Below are 19,740 nucleotides of genomic sequence, written 5' to 3' on the forward strand. Positions count from 1 at the left end.
TTAGGACTGGGAAAACGCATTACTCATTTAATTCATTGTTAGCAATGCATCTACAAATAAAATAGAATAAAATAAAATAACTATTTCGGTTATACTGTTAAGAATGTATAAATGTTCTCTCCCTGCACCAATCATATAATCTCTATTGATCAACACTGTTTAGGAACGTCTTGTATGTTTATGCAGTGCTTCATTTGTGCATCTATAATTCAATTTGAAATGTTTAATTTACTGACTAAATGAAGTATTTATGTTGTTGATAGCTTATGGTTTTCCAAACACCACTCCTTAATTTCAGTAAATAAATAAATACCTAAAACAGAATTCATAAGTTAAATAGTAATATGGGGCTCTGTGTCATATTTTACCCATTTATCAGGTTTTAGTGGATTTTATACTTGTTCAGGCAAATGTTTGCAATAACCTGTGTAGTACATCATTTCAGTTTAATGTGCATTCTAGAAATCAGCACGTGTGGAAATAGGAACTCAACACACTCTTTGTCAGAACACGGAACTAACATGTTGTAATTGTATTAATATCAAGGCTGCAACACAGCTTCATACAGAATCCACAATGATTTCATTTCCAATGAAGAAATGTAGCATTTAATGTTTAAATTCAGCTCTGTGCTTGATTACAGTTTAACCTAAAATGTGTCTCTGCATGTCTTTGTAATGTCTTTTGACTTTTATGGGAGTCAGTATTTCTTCTACAGATAGAAGTGACACGTGTAGCACACGATGCAGCCAAGAAGAGCAGACAGCAGTGGTCCATAATGTGAGCGGGAGCATTACATAAGAGCATTGCAGCTAAAAATAGAAATGCAGCGATGGTAAATAGCAGTCTAAAATCTTGTGGCTTTAAGAATTTAAAAGAACCTAAATGAAATTTAGATTAAGAGTGGACAGCAAAAACACTGGCTGCTTTTTGACCACGAGATACTGTAAAAGTAACGTGTGAATGAAAAGGAAATGTGTGTATATAGCCTGAAGTATATGGATTAATACTATATTGATATTTCTGTTGAAAATTTATTTTGCTAACACAAAACTGCTAATCTGTCATGTGAATTCAGCAGGTTGGTGGACGAGCCTGTATCATGACATCATGGGTCCTGTTATTAAGGATTTCAAAAGATGAAACAAATGATGGAGTAATAACTTGTTGAACACCTTGCCGTGTGTGTGTGTGTGGGGGGGGGGGGGGGGTGTATGTGTGTGTGTGTGTGTGTGTGTGTGTGCGCACGTGCAGTAAGAACAATCCAAAAAAAGGACACAAGCTGATACAGAAAAGACACTTGCAAAAACATGTTTTATTATTTAAATAGAATTGATTTATGCAAACATTTCCTCTACACCTTTACAGGCTCTTTAATGTATAAAAACACATTCTTAAAAAATTACACTTCAAATGCTTTAGTGTTTTTCTAAAGGATCCATTTACTTTATTTCAACACTGCAGATTAAATGTTAAAAAAAACTCATTATTGCTGAAATGGAGATGCTTAGAATTCAAACTATAAAGTTAAACCGGGAATCCACTCGTGACTTCTGGGGAAAAGAATCTGTGAGGAAGAAAAGCTGATTTTCTTGCATCTCGCAGACAGAACAAGACAATTGAGACAGAAAATGAGACGGTGTGAAGACTAGAGACAAGATGTGCGCTGAAGTTAAAAAGGGATGTTAAAGTTCATCAACTATAAATGAAAATAAAACATGTAAATGGAACACACACACACACACACACACACACACAGACACATCCTTGTATCTGTACATGACGATAAATAGTGATGCCTTCATCTGCTGTAAAAACAATTTAAAAGTGATGTTTTTAGTATAGTGGCTGAACTTACAGTCACCATGTGCATCTGCTGGGTTCCTGTAGTTTTTGTGTCCTGTTTATTTAAGCTCATTGTTAAACGGACGGCCAAATCTGTGTGACGCATCAGTGCATCAGCAACTGAAAGCCACAACCTTGTGCTTAAAATGTAACTATGTCACATTAAAATAATGTATCCACACCAATCAGTCTTAATGTGATGCCCATTAGCAGCATGTGGAAGGAAACGCCGTACGGCCGTCACTCAGATGTGATGTGTGCTTGTCACAGCTGAGAAAAACATGACTGACAGAAAATTACAAAAAGGCAGGATGTGACCTGGACTAAAACATCGAGAAACATTGTTTCTAACCCTTTCGATCATTTTGAAACAGAAAATTCAAGCACATACACAAACCTTCATTTAAAAAAAAGTAATTTGTGAATGTGTGTGTGTGTGTGTGTGTGTGTGTGTGTGTGTGTGTGTGTGTGTGTGTGTGTGTGTGTGTGTGTGTGTGTGTTTCCAGAAGAAACCTGAAGAATAATTCTTGTTAATATTTACACACATTGTTTCACTTCCTCGGGGGCTTAAATGAATAAAACCGAGCTAAATGTCTGACACTTAAACGTGTGTTTGACCTCATGTGGAACAGAAAACACCAACTGGTGGTTCAGGTCTCAAAGGTCGCCCCTGTAAACGATGCTGCGGTCAGCGCTGCAGTTCAACCAGGCTCTCGTCTGAGCACCTGACTTTGTGATAGTCAACACAATGTCAAATGACTCATGCCGTTGTTTTAATGGTGAGCATGACACGAAAGAGATATCCGCTACATGGCTCTGACGTAGGCCGAGTTCTCCATGTTTCGCTCCTCCTAATAGATGCATGTTGTTGTTATTGTTGTTGGTGCTGCTTAGAACCTCTACTCTTAGTTGTCATTATAGAAATATTTGGTGTGAGAAACAATATTGCGACAGAAGAAGAAAAAAGAAAATAAGGCAGGCGAGGAAGAAGTTAAAAAAAAAGGAGATATACGATGCAACAAAAATGATCTTTCATCATTCGAGCAATGGGATGAAATGAAGGTTTACTTCTCTTTTATTGTCTTTCCCAGTTGCAGCCTGCACGGGCTGACCTCGTCGTACGGGTGGCCGCTCCTGCTGTCTCTGTTTGCAATCTAAAGAGGGAAAAAAAGCATATGCAAAAACAATAAAACAAAAAATAGAAACGAGAGGGGGGGGGGGGGGGGGGGGGGGGGCAAGCACTGACAAATGAATCCTTTCACTGGAAAACAAATATTTCTGACACATGTTCAGTTGATTCAGAAGAGTATATAAACGGAGAAAGGGTGTGTTTGGAGCTGTTATTTACTGGGGTTTCTCATAGTCCTATTTGCCACCTGTGAGACTTTAAAGCTCACATTTTGGGTGCGTATCACTATGATGTGGATGATGCAGATAAATGTTTTAATGCCTCAAAGCAAACCCCCAGTGATGGTATGCCTCCTCCCTGATGGGTGGCTACCTGTCAAATGTTCACCTCTGGATCCCAGATGTTTACTCAGCAGAAATTCAAGAATCAAAACAGTTTGCGAATCAACAGCTTTCTCTGCGTCTTTACCTGCTAACTTGGACCAAAACAAAACATTTTTAAACCAAATAGGCTTTTGAGGGGAGGTCATTCCTCATTTATTCGTATTTTAAACGTATTTATTCAGATCAGAACACACGCACAAACAATTATGGACAGCTTTGGTGCGTTCAGGGAGGCAGGACGACGCTGCTCATTATGTGTCACAACTGGAATGGCAGGTAAGTACTATTTCAGCTCATTTAAGGGTGTGACATCATGCCGTGTGTGTGTGTGTGTGTGTGTGTGTGTGTGTGTGTGTGTGTGTGTGTGTGTGTGTGTGTGTGTGTGTTTGCGTGCGTGTTGAAGGCACACTTGAGCACCCGTGGCAGCCCCAGGCAAACAGGATCGATGCTCACATCCTCCACAAATGCTTTTTGGGGTAAGGGCTTCCCGCACTCGTGTATACACAGCAAGCCCAGACCGCAAAAAGATTCGTGACGGACAACTTCCAGCTGCCCCCAACAACAGTCCACATCCCACTCCGGTCCGCAGCCTCGTCCTCACAGAGATGTGCACTAAGAGCGCGCTGCGCGCATGTTGTGTGACTTGTTGGTGCTGGAACGCCTCTGGACTGCCATTGCCGTGCAGCAGCACGCAGGCTTGTTGTTAAAAAAGAGCGGCGGCGAGGAGAGGCGGCATCTCAGTGCCGTTACGGACTTTAACACGCAGCAGAGGGATGGCTGCGCGGTCATTGGACGGGCTGAGTCTCCGTCTGCCAATAGCGGCACAGAGGAAGACGGCACTTAAGCAGGAGGTTAAAGCACCTGACAGTTTCGCCACATCCCCACCACATTCATCCGTCCGGGTGCGCCGTAAACGCACCATCTCCGAAGCGCGCGCCACCTCCAGTTTCTTAATCTTCTCGTGCCGCCGAGTTTCTCCGAGATTCTTGTGTTTTCAAACGGTTGAACGTGGTTTCTTCCAAGTGCCGAAGCAGCGGCCCCACCCTCGCTGCGTTTTCATTGGACCGTGCAGCCTTTCAGTCGTGGACGCGTCTCTCCATCCGGTCACGATTCCCCCCATCTGTCTCGAGCGCACCGGAGCCAGACGCCACTGACGCAGCACGCGCCTTACTCACTTTTAGCAGTCACGACTCGAGACGCCTCGCGCACAAAAGCGGAAAAAAGCACAACAACGTCTGCAAACAGAGTCGGGACCGACGGCAGAGCTAATAATGAACCAAAAATAAGGCAAACACACGTCTAGAATGTATGAACATTAAAAAAGCACGATGACACGAAAAAAGCCCGGGCGATTGTCTTTTTTTGTCGAAAGCTGGTGCGTTAAAGTTTTTAGAAACGGGCATGGTGACATTGAAAAGACTTCAGCACCACCGCCAGTGGACAGCTCCATGCCGGCGCCATCCCCAACTCCTCTAAATCCCAGTAACAACAGCTCCTTTATTGGGAGAACCCACCAGACACGCCACCCTTTCCAGAAGAACTGAGGGTGATTCCCTGCGAACACCAGGCTGCGGAGATCCGCACAAAACACCCGTTGCTTTCATCCTATTCAGCCTCAACAACCCAGTCTGCACAGACCCCGGTGTGAAATAACAACAAAAAGAAGAAGAAACGCATGTTCATGCGGATACAGAATCTTGATCATTCAGACATCTATTTGCAGCTAGAGAGTTAAACACTACTCACCCGTGTGTAGCCGCGGAGCGTCCTTTCAATAAAATTGCCAGGGAAGGACGAAAAAAACCAAGAGATGGACAAAAAAGCTGGTTTCGGAATCAAAAATGTGCTCTGGCTTTTGTCGCCTCTTCAAACTGTGCACACACTGTACTCTTGAATGGTGTGCCTTTTATAGGAGTGATGCCCCCTATCTATTTCTGGATCACGATCCAACCCCGTTTCTATTTTTAGACTCGCGCGTGATGAAAAAAGAAAAGCTCGCAGAGGTTCCTTGGAGGAATTTCGAGCGTGCATCGTTTGAGAGCTCCCGCTGTACCCCCCCCCCCCCCCCCCCCCCCCCCCCCGCCGCCGCCCACTCCCCAATCACCCTCCACCCCTCCTTGCACGACAGTCGCGCGTGCACCATCATCTCGCAAAAAAAAAAAAAAAAGATCCCGCACGACGGTAACCGAACCGAATCCTGCACACAGTTGGCTTCCGTTTACTTCTATATTCATCTGCTCAAAATCTCCACCCTGTCAAATCGGAGGAGAGGGGCTAAAAATGTGCACGCCAGCGTGTCATCCTGCAGCCCCGATGGCACATGACCTCATGTGCATTTAAAACCCCATCACCACAAAGAGCCCTCCTGCTCATGGGGGTTGCGTCAGTCACCATTGACGTCAGGTGGAGAATCTCCCGCTCTGAATGTGGAATGCAGGACCCTCCATTTACCTTCGCTGGGGCTTAGGAGGCAGCTGCTGAAGCCTCCTCACAAAGCACGCCATGTCCGAGGATAATGCAGAAGGTGCAGCCCCTTCCCCCAATAACAAAAGCCTATTGTTGGCTGGTCGCAGTCGGTACCCTTTTCATGTTTCCCAGAGTTAATGAGGGACTTTCCTAGAAACAAAATGGAGAGCTTCACTCTCCGTGGTGGTAAACATCAAACGTCCAGGCCTTACAGGGCCTGGCGGATGCTTCAAATGGCTCCAGGTTGGATGTCATCCTCCTGGAGACCCTCAGGTGGCCCCTGGCATGATGGTGCAGTGTCACACACGGTGAGGAAAGCAGAGGGTTGATTACAGGCTGCAGGTCTCAGTCCTGCACGCTCTCTCTGCACAGGGCAGAATGCTGAAACGCGTAGTAACGGAGCGCCGCTTGGCCGACCGATGTTGCTATTTTTAACTCGCACACTCAACATGCCTGGCGCTGCGGGTTTCTCTGCTCAGGGTTGACTACTACTGTACGAGAGGCACAACGCCACTGCACAGCTTCCAGGAGCAGAACGCGGATGGCAGATGGAGGAAACGCAACCCTCTTAAGGTTCAGGGATGTTTTAAGATGAATGCGGCTCTTTGTTCTCGAACGAGCCTCAACTGGAGGTTTTAATGCTGCGACCTGTCGGAGTTTTCAGACGAATTAGCCCCTTCATGTGTCCCTATATCAGCCACGCTTCTGTTGTTCTCATTTACACCCTGGGTCACTTTATGCCACTAAATCTCATGAAAACGCTGCCATGTTTCTCCCCAAGTTCCTTCAGGTCCTTCACGGACGCCTCGGGACTTTTAAACCATTTGATTTACCATGAGTAGAGAGGCAACACCAGTTACTCTGCCGCATGCGACTTTCTCTTTCTGCCAGCTTGTCTGACGTCCACCTTTCGGCATATTCTTGTTGGATTCCACTGTCAGTTGGGCAAACGTGGCTTCATTCAAAGCTGGTTTTCCTCCTGCTGTTCAGAGGACGTGTGATGGAGCTGTCCTTGGTACCACTACCTCTCCAGCTGATGGAAACGCTCTTGAGGTTACACTGAGTTTATGAATGGCACAAAGATAGTACAGAAGACTGAAAATGGCTCCTCACTGCCAGGCTCTCATACCCTAAAGTCAGCGGTGATGTCATTGCTGGGGATATTTTGGGTCTACCTCTTTCACCAGGGCGTGCGCCTCTCCTCTCTGCTTCCTGCTGTATAAGTGGGAACTGATATTTAGACACAAAAATGAGTGGACAGGTCTCACATCTGGGATTTTCTTTCTCCCCATTTCCTGCGATTGCTGAAATCACGCCGCATTTCGCACGTCCCGCCTCGCGCTCGCTGCGACGCAACAGTCTGACATCACCACCAAAACACGGCAACGCGCGTCGACCGCTCCAGCCGCCCTTCTCCCTCTTTTCATGCCAGGGTAGGAAACTCACTATTATTATGTAATATCTTGCAGCAGCATCCATTCAGTGTTACTATATTCAACAGCACTGAGCCAAATATATCCACACATGCACGCACGCACACACACGGCGAGATGCTGTAACAAAGTTCAGCGTGAATCCGGGCATCAAAAGTTTGGCATCGCAACAGAAGAGACCCTTCAAGTAACTTCCAAAATGTCCTCTTTTTTTTCACATGCATCAAACAGACAGTGGAGAAAGGGTGGAGAGGGGGGGGGGGGGGGGGGGGGGGGGGGGAAAGAATGAATCCAACTTGTGACATTTCAGATATGCCCATAGATTAGGCATTACGCAACAGCCCTGTCAACGTGCAGCCGCGGCAGTGAAAGCACGAGCGCGTTTGGCTTTCCATTCATGCATTTCCTGCATGCGGGCCGAGGATGCTGGCGTGCAGTTGCATTAAAGATGGAGTTGAAGTCGCATCCCTGCAATAATGGGACCACGCTGCCTCAGCTGCAGCAGCCTTAACAAAGGAATCTCAATGAGTGTACTATCACTCTGGAAATACTCAATGGGTACAGAGCCCCCCCCCCCCCCCACACACACACACACTCTCAATGCAGTGTCTCTGTGGTGTGCCAACTCACATGACTATTACATAACAGGGCTCCTACTCCCAGGCCTAACGCCCCTGACGATTCCATGCACGCTCTGCTGCACATGAGCTATTAATACACTGCACCCAAGACGGGGCTGGTCAAAAATACCACTCCAGTCAATTATTCATTGAGAAACACACAAAAGAGAGAGGGGAGAACAGGTTCAGCTGCACAGGAATAGACTGAAGGAACCAACATCAACTGAGGTTCTTAAACAATGCAAAGATGTTGCTGCTGATCCTGAGGAAAAGGGACGGCGCGCGAGCTGCTGCTGCGGCTGCTGCAGACCTGCGCGAGTATTTATAGGACTCTGCATACACTTCAGATCCTCTGCAACCATCTTGTTCCTTTACAGGATTCTAAAAATAGCTGGCTGCTCGGTGCATGTGCCATTTTTAGTTCTTGCAACTAAAAAAAAGGGGGAAAAAAAGGAGTGGGGGGAGCAGAGGGTGGTGGCTTCATGGGGATATGCACGCTGTCCTGTGAATGGACACAGTGTTCTTCGTTTGTTCCAAGACGTTCCAAGCTGGCAGGGTGACGTCTTAAACCAAAGAAATGGTGGAACCACAATGTTTGATGCAAACTGTCTCAAGGTAAAGCTCTGGCGGGGACACAGGTTTTTGTCTCAAAATTCATCGCATCAGATCAGAAATCTTAAGTTATGAACTACATTCCACGATGTTTGTTCCTAGCTCTCAGCAGATATATTTGACCAATCTGTGTAAAACCTAAAAAGAAAACCTCGGAAAAAAAGAATTCCTCTGAAATTTGTCATAATCATTTCTAAAAAGTAACCAAAAATATTTTAAGCTTGACATTAATCAGGGGGAGTAGCGCCCTCTTGATGGCAATTTAGCTATAAAAGTAATCACGATTCGATATTTTGGCTGATCCTATGAGTCTCCTTCTCCTGTTAATGAAGAGCGGACACAGAGTTGATGTGATAAATCCACACACTGCCTTTAATACTGTACATCGATTACAGAACCGCATTAAATCTCTGCCGCCTTATTGTCGCTAAAATGTGGCAAAAGACAAATTCCTGCCTCATCAGCAACACCTTCCTAGCACAAGCAAACGTTATAGGACTTGTCTTTAGAACCTAAAGGACGTTGGCTCAGTCTGTAGCTTCCACATAAACATGGATGAGACAGAAAGTGCAGAGAAAAGTGCAGAGTTTTCGTCCATATGATCAAGCAGCAGAGGTGAATGTATGTACTTTTGAATTTTAATTCTGTTATTTCCAGTTTAGGAATATGAAAGGAAAGACATCTCAAAATTCCAATTTTTGGCATGTGGCGCCACCTGCTGGCCACCGTTTATCATGCTTCACGACCTCCTTGTCTCTGTACCAAGATACTAAATGTAGAAATGAAAGTAGCAACAACCAAAATCAAAATACTGCAGGATAAAAAGGGTTAAATAGAAACCTTAGGTATTCAATTAAATTACCCCCCCAAACCCCCTTTAAAATATGAGTTTCTTAACCTAATTGCGAGGCAATGGAAATTCCCACGGTTTACAAATAGATGTTGGGCTCTTTATCTACAGCTATACTTTGACATTTATATGAAGAGTTTGGACGAGACAGCGGAAGAGTCATTTTTCCTTTAGCCTGAAAAGGCCTCCTAAAACTCTTCACACTTTATCTAATGCGTATGATTATGGGATACTCCTGGGGCCCGGCTGGATGGGTGCTTTAGGGCTGGCGGCGGTCTCTCTTGGTGAGCAGGTAACACTGGATGGTTCTCAGTCGATCTTTAGCAGGTGCAAACTCTGGCTGCAGCTTCAGGGTTGATTCGTACCAGCGCATCGCCTTTTCAAACTCCTCCTAATGACCAGAGACGCAAACACAATCTGGTGTATCACGGGCACGATGTGCTGCCACGAAAACGGGGAATGGGAACAAAAGCTAGAGTAAAACGGCTGAATTACCATGGTTACATAGACGTTGGCGAGGGTAAAGTGGTTCACGACAAAGTGCGGTGCAATTTCCACTGCCATGCGGGCGACCGTGAGAGCATCTTCCCAAAGTCGGGCATTCTGGAAGATGTTAGCCAGACTGATGAGGGGCACATCCTGTGGGCACCAAGAAAAATGCTCACGATTAATGTTGTTTTAACAAACATAGCAGAGTAACGACGGTTGAGCCACTCGCCTTCATCCGATGGGGGGCATAGTTAAGGGCCTGCCGCAGGCAGTCGATGGCTCTCTTTCCTTGACCTTTGACCCTCCAGTAGAGTGCAGCCATGCTGGATAAGACCCAAGAAGTCTGATTCTAGTTCAGAGACCAGAAAAAGGAGGACACAGAGAGCAAGGGAAGCAACACTTTTATTCTGCAGGTCCACATTGACAGTAGATCGGAGAGGAGGAGAGCAGCCTAACCTTCTCCAGGACTTTGGCGATGCGCGTGCCGACCTGTTCAAAAGACTGAGGGGAGAACTTATCTTTGCCGAGGTTCTGCAGAACCTGGGAGGAAGAGACATTGAGCACTGCTATGATGTTTCTTCATTGTTGAGAACAAGACTATTTCAAAGAGAGTCATTATTTCTCTACCTCACGGAGCTGACTCTCTCCGGTGTAGTGGATGGCGGCACGGTTGGCCACTCCTGACAGGTGGTCCAGGGTGTGCATACTGGCAGCCAGGTTGGCGTTGCATAAAGGTTCTGCAGCCGGTTCCTGAAGTGGAGTGGCGAAATCAATGTGCTCTGTGATACTAAAAAGACAAAAAACACCTATTTAGCTCACTTTGGCATTTTGAACAGGTTCTCTTCGAGCAAAAGGGATGTAAACATCTGGATTTACTCTGATAAAATAACAAGACAGCCAAATTGGAAAGTGCTTACTCAATGTTTTTAGCAGAAACAGCCAGCCAGGTGCTGGCCACAGTGGTGAGGTCTACCCTTCGCGTTCGCTGGCACTCCTCTGGTCCCGGCCAGCCAAGACTTGTGTAATCCCTCCAGCGACCTGCTCAAAGGAACAGGAGAACACAAACATCCATCTCACTTCTCAGAGTCCATCGACTCTGCGTCTGAGTTCCGGCGCTCGCGCTGCTTTGACCGAACACATGAAAGTAACTAAAGAAATCACAATGAGGCTTCAGGCGGTACCTGAAGGGCCAGGTGATGGGATGGTCGGCCCACTTATCTCCAAGATAGAGTGAGCTCCAGGTATCTGCTCCCTGTTCGGGCCGTCGTCAGAGATGGCCACACTCTCAATGCCATCTGCTTTTGCCTTCCTGACCCGCTTCACCTGAAACGTGATCTAATAACCAGCAACAAAGAGAACTTTTGCTCTGTTTCACTTCAGGCTAAATTTTACAAACTCCTGAGAAGAGGCAGGTCTCCTTACCCATTCAGCTCCTTCATCATCTTCACAGTTTCCAAAGCAGGGTCCACCTCCTGCACGCGCACCCATGACGCGGTCGTTCTTCAGCACCCGGATGCCTTGGAGGTCGCCTCGTTTTCCCCCAGCGTCCAGTGCTCCCTCAAAAGCCCCCATCAATTCTTCTCTCAGTTGCCAGTCGTCCTCTCCTCCCAACTTGCTGGCGATCTTTTCTGACTCTGAGGAAGGAGAAGAGGACTGCTGCGGTCCTCCTGCCTCGCCCGACCCGTTACTGTCCACGATAACCTCTGTGGAGAAGAGAGATCCCAGACAGCATCAGCAACCGGTGCATCACCAAACAGAGGACTCAAGTCTAAATTTGAAGGTTTGCAAGAAAGAAAAGGAGCTACACCAGAACGGCAACACAACACTGACGCAAAAGTCGTCTTACTCTCAAAGAGCAGCGAGTCCTCGACAGCAGAGATGGACGGTGGCTCCTGCCTGTCATCGCTGCCCTCCCATTCCTCCAGCTGAATGCCGAGCTCGTCCTCAGCCATACAAGCAGCACCCTCTGGATTGATACAAATCAAATCTGTGTTATTTGAACCTTGCTATTACTGCAAACCTGAAAACAATCCCACAGAACTACCATAAAGCACAGGAGAGCTTTTTTTAAACTTTGGATCACAAACAATCGTGGAAACAGTTCAATAAATGAATGTAAATACAACCCTGTCATTTTAAACACTAAACTACTGTCATGCAGACCTTTTCTGAGCTGTTTATTTGCTGTTTGAATGAGCAAACATGTTTTTTTCAGCTTCTCTTTGCTGACTCAACTCACCATCTCATTTGCTTTTGGCAAAGCTCTGTGGTTTCAATGTGACATTAGATATGTGTGCGCAACAGATACATTTGGACAGTAAAAACATTCCCTACAGCACTGCCAAAATGTTTCCACTGTCCTCCATGTCCCTTTCTACAGTTCTACTGCTATTTTTCTCTGTCGTATGGAGGCTAGTCCACGGCATTGAGCATGGATATAATATTGGGCTGCCATATTTCAACCAAGATCCTGAATTTTACGTCTATCACAGGACGGCTCATTCAAAAAGAAGCATTTTGTTTAGGGAACACGTGTTTGTCAAGTGCTTTTCCCAACTTGTGTGATCGGCATTTCTTATGGCAGCAATATTTAGCTTTGCAGAGTAAAAATATAGACTGTTCTAAATTTGGCATCAGCTATTTTCTGCAGCCTAAATTATTAAATGGCAAAAATTCTCCACTTCAAAGCACTTCTCGCTTCATTCCCCCTGGAAAGAATAAAGAAGAGACTGCAGTCACAACAGGCAGCGTCTTTTCTCACACTGACTTTTACAGCTTCACTCTGCTGCTCCTTAAAGAGACAAAGGGGGGCACAAACTATGATCACCAAAACTACTTGGTGACATTTCAAAGTATATTAATTTGGTGCTTTTCATAAAAAGGAAAGGTGGCTGTATTTTTAAAAAGAAATCTTAATTCTGAGGACGCTGCACTGTCTTTAACTGAAAGATAAGCCAACAATGCAACTACACTATGAGCATATCACTTTAAATAGTTAAATTCTAATGAAAAATCATGTTTATCATGTTTGTGAACGGCTTGTGCACTTACGTGGGCAGGGCTGTCTCTGTGAGAGATTGTAAAGGAAGGGGTAGAACTGCAGACACCGCAACAAAGGAAGGCTGGCACGACACTGTTCGCAGCCAGCCAGCGATGAGAAAGAAAAGGAAGAGGAAAGTGCCGTCGTCAGGACGTGACGGAACAAGGCCACAGCACCTGTCACATTGCCTTGAGCCAAGTGCACGCTCACCAAACTAAAGAGGGTGTGGGGCTGATGGAAGGAAACAAACAAGTGGTAAGCACATAAACATATCAGACCTGGAAATGGCGATTCCGGATTCCAACCCTATTTCTGCTGCTAATAGCGTAACGCAGCCCACTGTACCACTGTGACTGTACCTCTGTTGCGTTTAGGGACAGTGCTTGCTCCAGAAGTGTTTGTGCATGGGCTGTCAGGCCGTAGTGCATCAGCAGGTTAGCTGCATTGTTAAGAGACAAGTGGCGATTGGAAGGAGGGGACGAGCTCAGCGCCTGGCGCAGACACTGCAGGGCTCGGCTGCCGTTGCCTTTGGCCCGCCAGAAAAGAGCAGCCTCATTGTGGACCTGCCAGCGTGGTACAGCAGCCTGGAGACACATGCATGTTCTTTGGTTAAAATCAATTCTTAGTAGTAACAATGAGACATGATCCAATTTTAGTCAAGAAAATAGAATCAAGACCTTTAACATTTGCTCAACAACTGTTGCAATCTATCTATGCATGGATTCTCTCTTCATTCCAATGAACACCAGTGATTCAAGCAGCAGACAATTTCTACTACTATCTGAGCGATCCATGGTCCATACGACTCTAGAAACCAACGTCCATCAGATCTAAACTATATTGACAGCGCTAGTGTAAAAGCTCTTCTTACCTGTTTCATAGCTTGAGCTATTCTAGAGCCGACCTGCTCCAGCGACCATCCTCCGCTACGCGACTTCAGGATCTACAATTACAGAAACGGTTCAGTCAGGCAACTTTGGATTAGATTTAATAACTTTATTCAGCACAATTATTTGCAATACTGGTACAGCATCAATAATTGAGTATCACTGAAGGAGGTTTAGCATCAGGCTCTGGCTCAATGTATTTGTTTCCTGAGAATGATCTGCTTATACAATATGGGGAATGAAAAACAGACATCACTGGGGACCATAGAAACAGAGCCCACAGAAGAATTCTGGAGAGGTGGTGGGATTGAACTCCAAGGCAACACAGAGCAATCAAGAATAACCAGGTAAAACCGGGGGGTTAAATAGGCCATCCTAATCTGTGGAGGAGAGCATGTGGCGCATCAGCTGGTCAGATTTTGTGCAGCTTTGAGTTGTCTGCCTGAACCAGCTCCACGGACTTCCCATCATTAATGATTTGATATTCTCCCCAATGCTCACACATACAGACAAATGTGTCAGTTAAAGTCGCAATAATTCAGTTCAATTCAATATTTTTTTCACAATTTCTTCACGGTGTCGCATAACAATTTAAGTCAGATACCTGGAAGGCGAAGGGATCTGGCAGCTCCTTTTCTTCCAAAGGCCAATCTAGCGAGGCTGGCAGAAGGGTTGGATAAGTCTGGGTGTTGGGACCACAGTCGGGAACATCTAGTGTCTGAGGAGGACTGCTGGCTCCATACAGGACAGTCGACACAGGACTGAATATAGGCAAAGATAAACCACTCAGATGATTCTGCTTTGGCAAATCTTAGAACAGACAGATGCTCACAGAGGCATCGCTTTTGTCTCAACACGCTGGTATATGCTGCTTCTACAACATGCCAAGTGCAACCTGTCCACAAAAAGAGACCATGTACCCAAAGAACACACACAGTCAAGAGTTGTGTATTGACCTGAGACCCTGTGTTTCAGGAGGAAGGTAGTAGGTTGGCAGCAGGTGAGCAGTAGGAACGCTCGAATACTCAAGAGCACAGTCGCTCCTCTGAGGCCACAGCATCCTCTGGATTTCCTAAAGCAGAAATGCACATTCTGCTGTTTAACGACCGCTTTGACATTGCTGTCAAGCTACCATGATTACCGTTACTGTTGTACAATACTATGCAAATACAGTAAATACAAACCTGAAAAGTCACAGTTCTACAAAGCCCACAAGCATGATTATGGGTGAGCAAAATGAATAGTACGGACTATTAATCACCGAGTAGGATTAGGACTTTGTAATGATGCAGCAGAGCTTCTACAGTGCTTGAATGTTTGATTGTGAGTTGGCCTGAAATTTGATAAGTGTGCAATAACACAGCACAGGCATTATTTGACCTTTGGATCAGTTATAAAAGCAAAAAGTGTAACATTTAAAACAGAATCCCATCTTGCCTTTGTGTATTGTTGGTTGCCCCAGAGAGCTGCAGCAGGGTCTTGGTCTCCAGCCACAGAAGGATGGACCTGGGGACTTGGTGTCGACTGGTTTGCATTTCGTTCTGACACAAGTGCCACGCTGGGTGCCACAGACACATCCTCTCCAAACTACGAACAAAAAAAATACAGGGAGTCAAGAAACAAACGTGCTCACCCCATTTGCCCAAAACACCTCCACTAGAATCTAAACAGGAACAAAAAGCGGTAGAGCGAGTGTTTTGCAACCTGGCTGTCAATTACCTGTCTCATACTTAAAGTATCTTAATGCTCACTTGGACATAGTGGACCTGTTCAAACAGATCACCACGGTGATAGCGCACAGGAAGGTCAAAGGGGCAGTAGAGGCTACGCTGCTGCTGACCCAGGAGGCACATCTGATGGTTCCCTAAAGCAGCAAACAGGAGAACAAAAGTGTCTTTCTATGTTGCACATGCAAAATGAAACTTTAACCTACGAAAAATTATAGGAAAATGCCACTTCTGCAAATTCCCTGAGGAGTTACACATTGCAACACCATAAACTGCCAAAAACAGAAACAAATTACCTCCACTACTACTCTGGATTTTCAGAAATAATATACACTTTAGGCTAAAAAGGTGCAGCAAATTCACTCCAAGCTGCACTATGTGAATCTCATGCATGCTCTTTTGGATGTTTCTCATGCACTTTCTCATGCTGGGTTGAAATCCAACTCAATGGTAAAATGCTGCTTTACCCAGCTGGGCTTCTTTGGCCATCTGGGTTTCGTGGATAATATTGCGAAGTATCTGCTCTTCCTGAAGCAGCTTGTACTTGTCCAGGGTCTCCTGCTGGTGGAGGTAGTGATCGTGCTGCTTCTGGTACTCTTTTAGCTCATTCAGAGTCCGCTGCAGAGACCTACATGGATGACGAAAACAACAGGATGAAAATGCAGCCAAGTCAACAACAGTCAACCTTCAGCTACAACAGTGATAAACCAGAGAACATGTGAAAAAAGTCTTTTTACCCCTCCCTCATGTATGAATGCTTGCCCACCTGTGTTGAGCTTCCAGACGCTGCTCCAGTTTTTGCTGACACAGCACAGCATGTTTCCTCCTGAGTGCCTGCTCAAAGCCTGGCTGGGCCTGCAGTGCCTGCTCATAACACAGCACCGAATGGTTGTACTCCCCAAGCATCTAGTCAGACAGTGGCAAAGCAGAAATAGTTGATTAAACACAGCCTGTCTCAATTATCCTTTACTACAAAACTCCACCACAGCTAAGGGTTAACCCGGGTTTTTTCTGTCATCCGACCACAAATCTGAGCTGCAGTGTTTTCGACTCACAGCATAAATGTTTCCTAAAGTGTAGTGACTAGTAAACAGGTCTGAGGTGAGGTCCAGGGCGGCGTGGGCAAGAATAGCAGCATCAGCAGAGAAGTGGGCACGGTGCAGGATGTTGGCCATGTTGACCAGGGCTACGTCCTTCTGCTTTCTGCGTGAGGGGGGGAAACCACCAAGCATGAGAATGCAGACACCTGCGACGGGCCTCGCACACTATAGCGTATACACACACACACACACACACACTAATGCTGCGGCTCTCAACAAGCCAACTTTACCTTGGAGAGAAATGCAGAGCACGCACCACACAGTCCACCGCTTTCTGGGGCTCATTTTTCATTCTCCAGTAAAATGAGGCCATGTTGTACAACACCCAGGATGATGAGTTCTGCAACACAAAGTGAAAATAATTCCATTTGCTAAATTAAACAGATAGTCTGATGAAATTTGCCAATGGAATGAAAGTGAAAAATGAACACATTACAAATCAAATGGTGTGAAGAGCTGTGTCTAATATCAGTCTCTGACATTATTTTTAGGCATTTATTTTGTATAAATCCCAAAAAGCCACAGCCGTAATCCTTCTCTCCCACTCTTCGCAGTAACAGTAGTAGTATTTGTGCTGGTGGCTGCTAGTTCAGAGGTCCAGAGACACCAGAGTGACTTTATATCCAAAACAGATTATTTCACCATCACAATGCCTTTGTGGGATGATAACAAATCATAGTTCTGCTGTAGTGTAGTTTCAGGACAGCTCTTTCATGGTTTGGGACAACCATTTGTAATTCAGGACAATTGTGAATTCATGAAAGGAAACGACGTATTTTCTCTGCTAAGCATTCACATTATGAGCAGCTCTTACCCTCATTAGCGCTTGATGAATGCGATGGCCCACCTCATCTACACTGTGCCCTAACTTATGAGACAATGAGCTAAAAATGGGATCCTCCTTGGAAAGCACTGGGGAGGTCAGGTTTGCCCTCTCCTGCACTCCCTGGAACAGACAGAAGATACTGTGTCAGATACCCTGAAGGGAAAATGAAGAACTCATGTTCTCAACTAGCAGCGGTACCAACGAAAACATCTCCAGTGTTAAAGAAGTATGCAAAATTCAAGTGTTTTAGTTAACACATCCAGCTATTTTTAAAGGAGTATGAGTTCTGCTGCTGTACATATATTCAGCCCAAACTATCCAAATTTAAGACAACTGTTATTTGCACATTTTCCTAAGGAGACCCACATGCACCCTCTCCAGGAAGCAACGATTCATTGAATGCTAATGAGGCGACATTATGTCTGAAGGAATGAGTAAACCCAATGTTTTTACTCCTGGGGAGTCAGCAGAAGGCGGAAACATTTTAATATCATAAACAACCTCGGCTTTCCTTTGAACTGCAGCTGTGTGGAAGAGGTTTGGAACTGAAGGAGAATTTTGCATCAACAATCATTTCCAGCTGCTGGAGTTGATCAGAGTTCATATTCAATGTACCAATGGCAACAAACTATTTTGGTTTAAAAAAATTTACCTTATCCAAACAAACAACAAAGCAATGATATATTATACATATTATTGTTACATATTGTCAATTACTGTATATTATTTTTGGCTATCTGCAAAGTCATCAAAAATGGTTACTCAGTATGTTAATTAGGAAATAACTGATGCGACAAAACGTGTTTTAATCTACCTCATATTAAAAGTATTTAAAGCAGCTTATAGGGAAGGTATTGCCACGAGTGAGTGTTGTTCCGTTCAGAACAATTTTCTCACATTTGTCCTTCACTCACCCTGAGATGCTGGAAAGCATGAATACTGTAAGGTAGGTCAAAGACTTGTGCACAGTCAGGCTTTTCCAGGTCTCGAGGCATAGCTGACCTAGAATCCAGGTAGTCTCCGGGACTGGGGGGAATCCCAAGACATCAAAGGAAAACTTTATCATGGTATAGGGGATAAGCAATCACGACTGATAAAGGTGATAACCTGAATCAATCACTGGTTGCAGAATGTGAAACGTATAAATTATGTAATAAAGTATATATTTGAAATCGGAGTTCTTACATGATGTCTTTGCTTTCCAAGGAAATATAGGTGCCATCATAAAGGTCCAGGTCACCGAGGGGAACTTTGGCCAGGACGCAGTCTGGGTCTTCTTTGTAATGTCTCTGCTCGAGACCCGTGTCTCGATCCTCATTCTCCTCGATGTGAATCTTTTGTGCCACAAGCTGCTTCTGCTCGACAAAAGATACACATGCACGAATAAGCCCAGTGAATAAGAAATAGCAGCTTCATGGAAAGCAACGTTAAACCAAAGACAGCAGCGATGCCATGAGGAGGGAAAGGTGACACCAAAATAGCGTTGACACATCATGGAACACACCTCCAGCTTCTTGAGGTAGTTAACGCGACCATCCTGCCTCATGAAGATAACAACATCATGCGGATGTTTCAGATTCAACGGTGAATGAACCTAAAATTTAAAAAAAGAAAATAGTGGTGTGAGAGCCATTACAACGCAGCGTGGTACTGATTCATTCACCGAGCAACGACGTCGAAAACTTCAATCCTAAGCTTTATGAGTCCCTTTATGAGTATGGTGATCGCAATCGGGCTTTCTTTTCAGGCAAAAAGATTAGATTGGTGACAACGTGTAGTAACACAAGCTAACGTTCATAGCGCCCATAATAAGCAGTTTACTCACTGACATTTCCATGTGCTGGAGTCACGTCGACTACAAACACCTTACGATAACGTCACTTTGAGGGTACGTTAAGCTAGCCCGAGCTAATAGATTTGGTCCAACAAATGCTTTAAAGATATATGTAGCATTCAGAGCCGCTGCCACCCCACGCAGATTTTAAATATATAATTTAGACACGCCGTTAAAATGTTAGTAAACCAAGTATGGAAATGTAACAGTTTGTTCTGACTGAAATAGCTTTACGTGTTAGCTACCTTACAGGTCAGTGATCAAACTAACGTTAACCATCATACTTGTTGTTGAATTTTCCCATCCTCGGTGACAACCCAGTGGGTGGTCGCTCCTCCAGAATCCACAATAAGTATGCACAGAATGATAAAAAGCTTCCCCTGAAATGACGGTTTTCGTGAGTAGTTCACTCGGCAGGGCATTGACTCTGGACAGTCTCTCCTGAGGTCCGCCATTTTTCTTTCTGAATTTATTTTTGCTGCTCTGTGGCAACCAGTGT

General features: G+C 45.1%; 1 protein-coding gene across 1 annotated transcript; it reads right to left on the bottom strand.

The window, feature by feature from the left end:
* Positions 1-8,833: 8,833 nt before the first annotated feature.
* On the bottom strand, positions 8,834-19,727 carry ttc17 (tetratricopeptide repeat domain 17). Its single transcript, XM_011609899.2, has 25 exons — positions 19,526-19,727; positions 18,912-19,001; positions 18,593-18,762; positions 18,322-18,433; positions 17,396-17,527; positions 16,812-16,921; positions 16,537-16,684; positions 16,248-16,387; positions 15,949-16,109; positions 15,506-15,618; positions 15,192-15,341; positions 14,711-14,826; positions 14,359-14,515; positions 13,739-13,810; positions 13,227-13,451; positions 12,879-13,098; positions 11,674-11,793; positions 11,250-11,530; positions 11,009-11,162; positions 10,745-10,865; positions 10,455-10,614; positions 10,284-10,367; positions 10,057-10,176; positions 9,834-9,977; positions 8,834-9,729 (listed from the first exon to the last, which is right to left on the bottom strand). The coding sequence occupies exons 1-25, from the start codon at positions 19,694-19,696 to the stop codon at positions 9,598-9,600; spliced, it is 3,603 nt and encodes a 1,200-aa protein (XP_011608201.1). The 5' UTR covers positions 19,697-19,727; the 3' UTR covers positions 8,834-9,597.
* Between the last annotated feature and the right edge of the window lie 13 nt (positions 19,728-19,740).

The sequence above is a fragment of the Takifugu rubripes genome, chromosome 13 (genome assembly GCF_901000725.2).
Source record: "Takifugu rubripes chromosome 13, fTakRub1.2, whole genome shotgun sequence".
In the NCBI taxonomy this organism is placed as follows: domain Eukaryota; kingdom Metazoa; phylum Chordata; class Actinopteri; order Tetraodontiformes; family Tetraodontidae; genus Takifugu; species Takifugu rubripes.

Coding starts and splice junctions, on each gene's coding strand:
- ttc17 (XM_011609899.2), bottom strand. CDS start 19,696: ATGGCGGACCTCAGGAGAGACTGTCCAGAGTCAATGCCCTGCCGAGTG. Junction 18,763..18,911: donor ACTACCTCAAGAAGCTGGAG/GTGTGTTCCATG, acceptor TTTGTCGAGCAG/AAGCAGCTTGTGGCACAAAA. Junction 11,163..11,249: donor ATGATGAAGGAGCTGAATGG/GTAAGGAGACCT, acceptor GCTGGTTATTAG/ATCACGTTTCAGGTGAAGCG.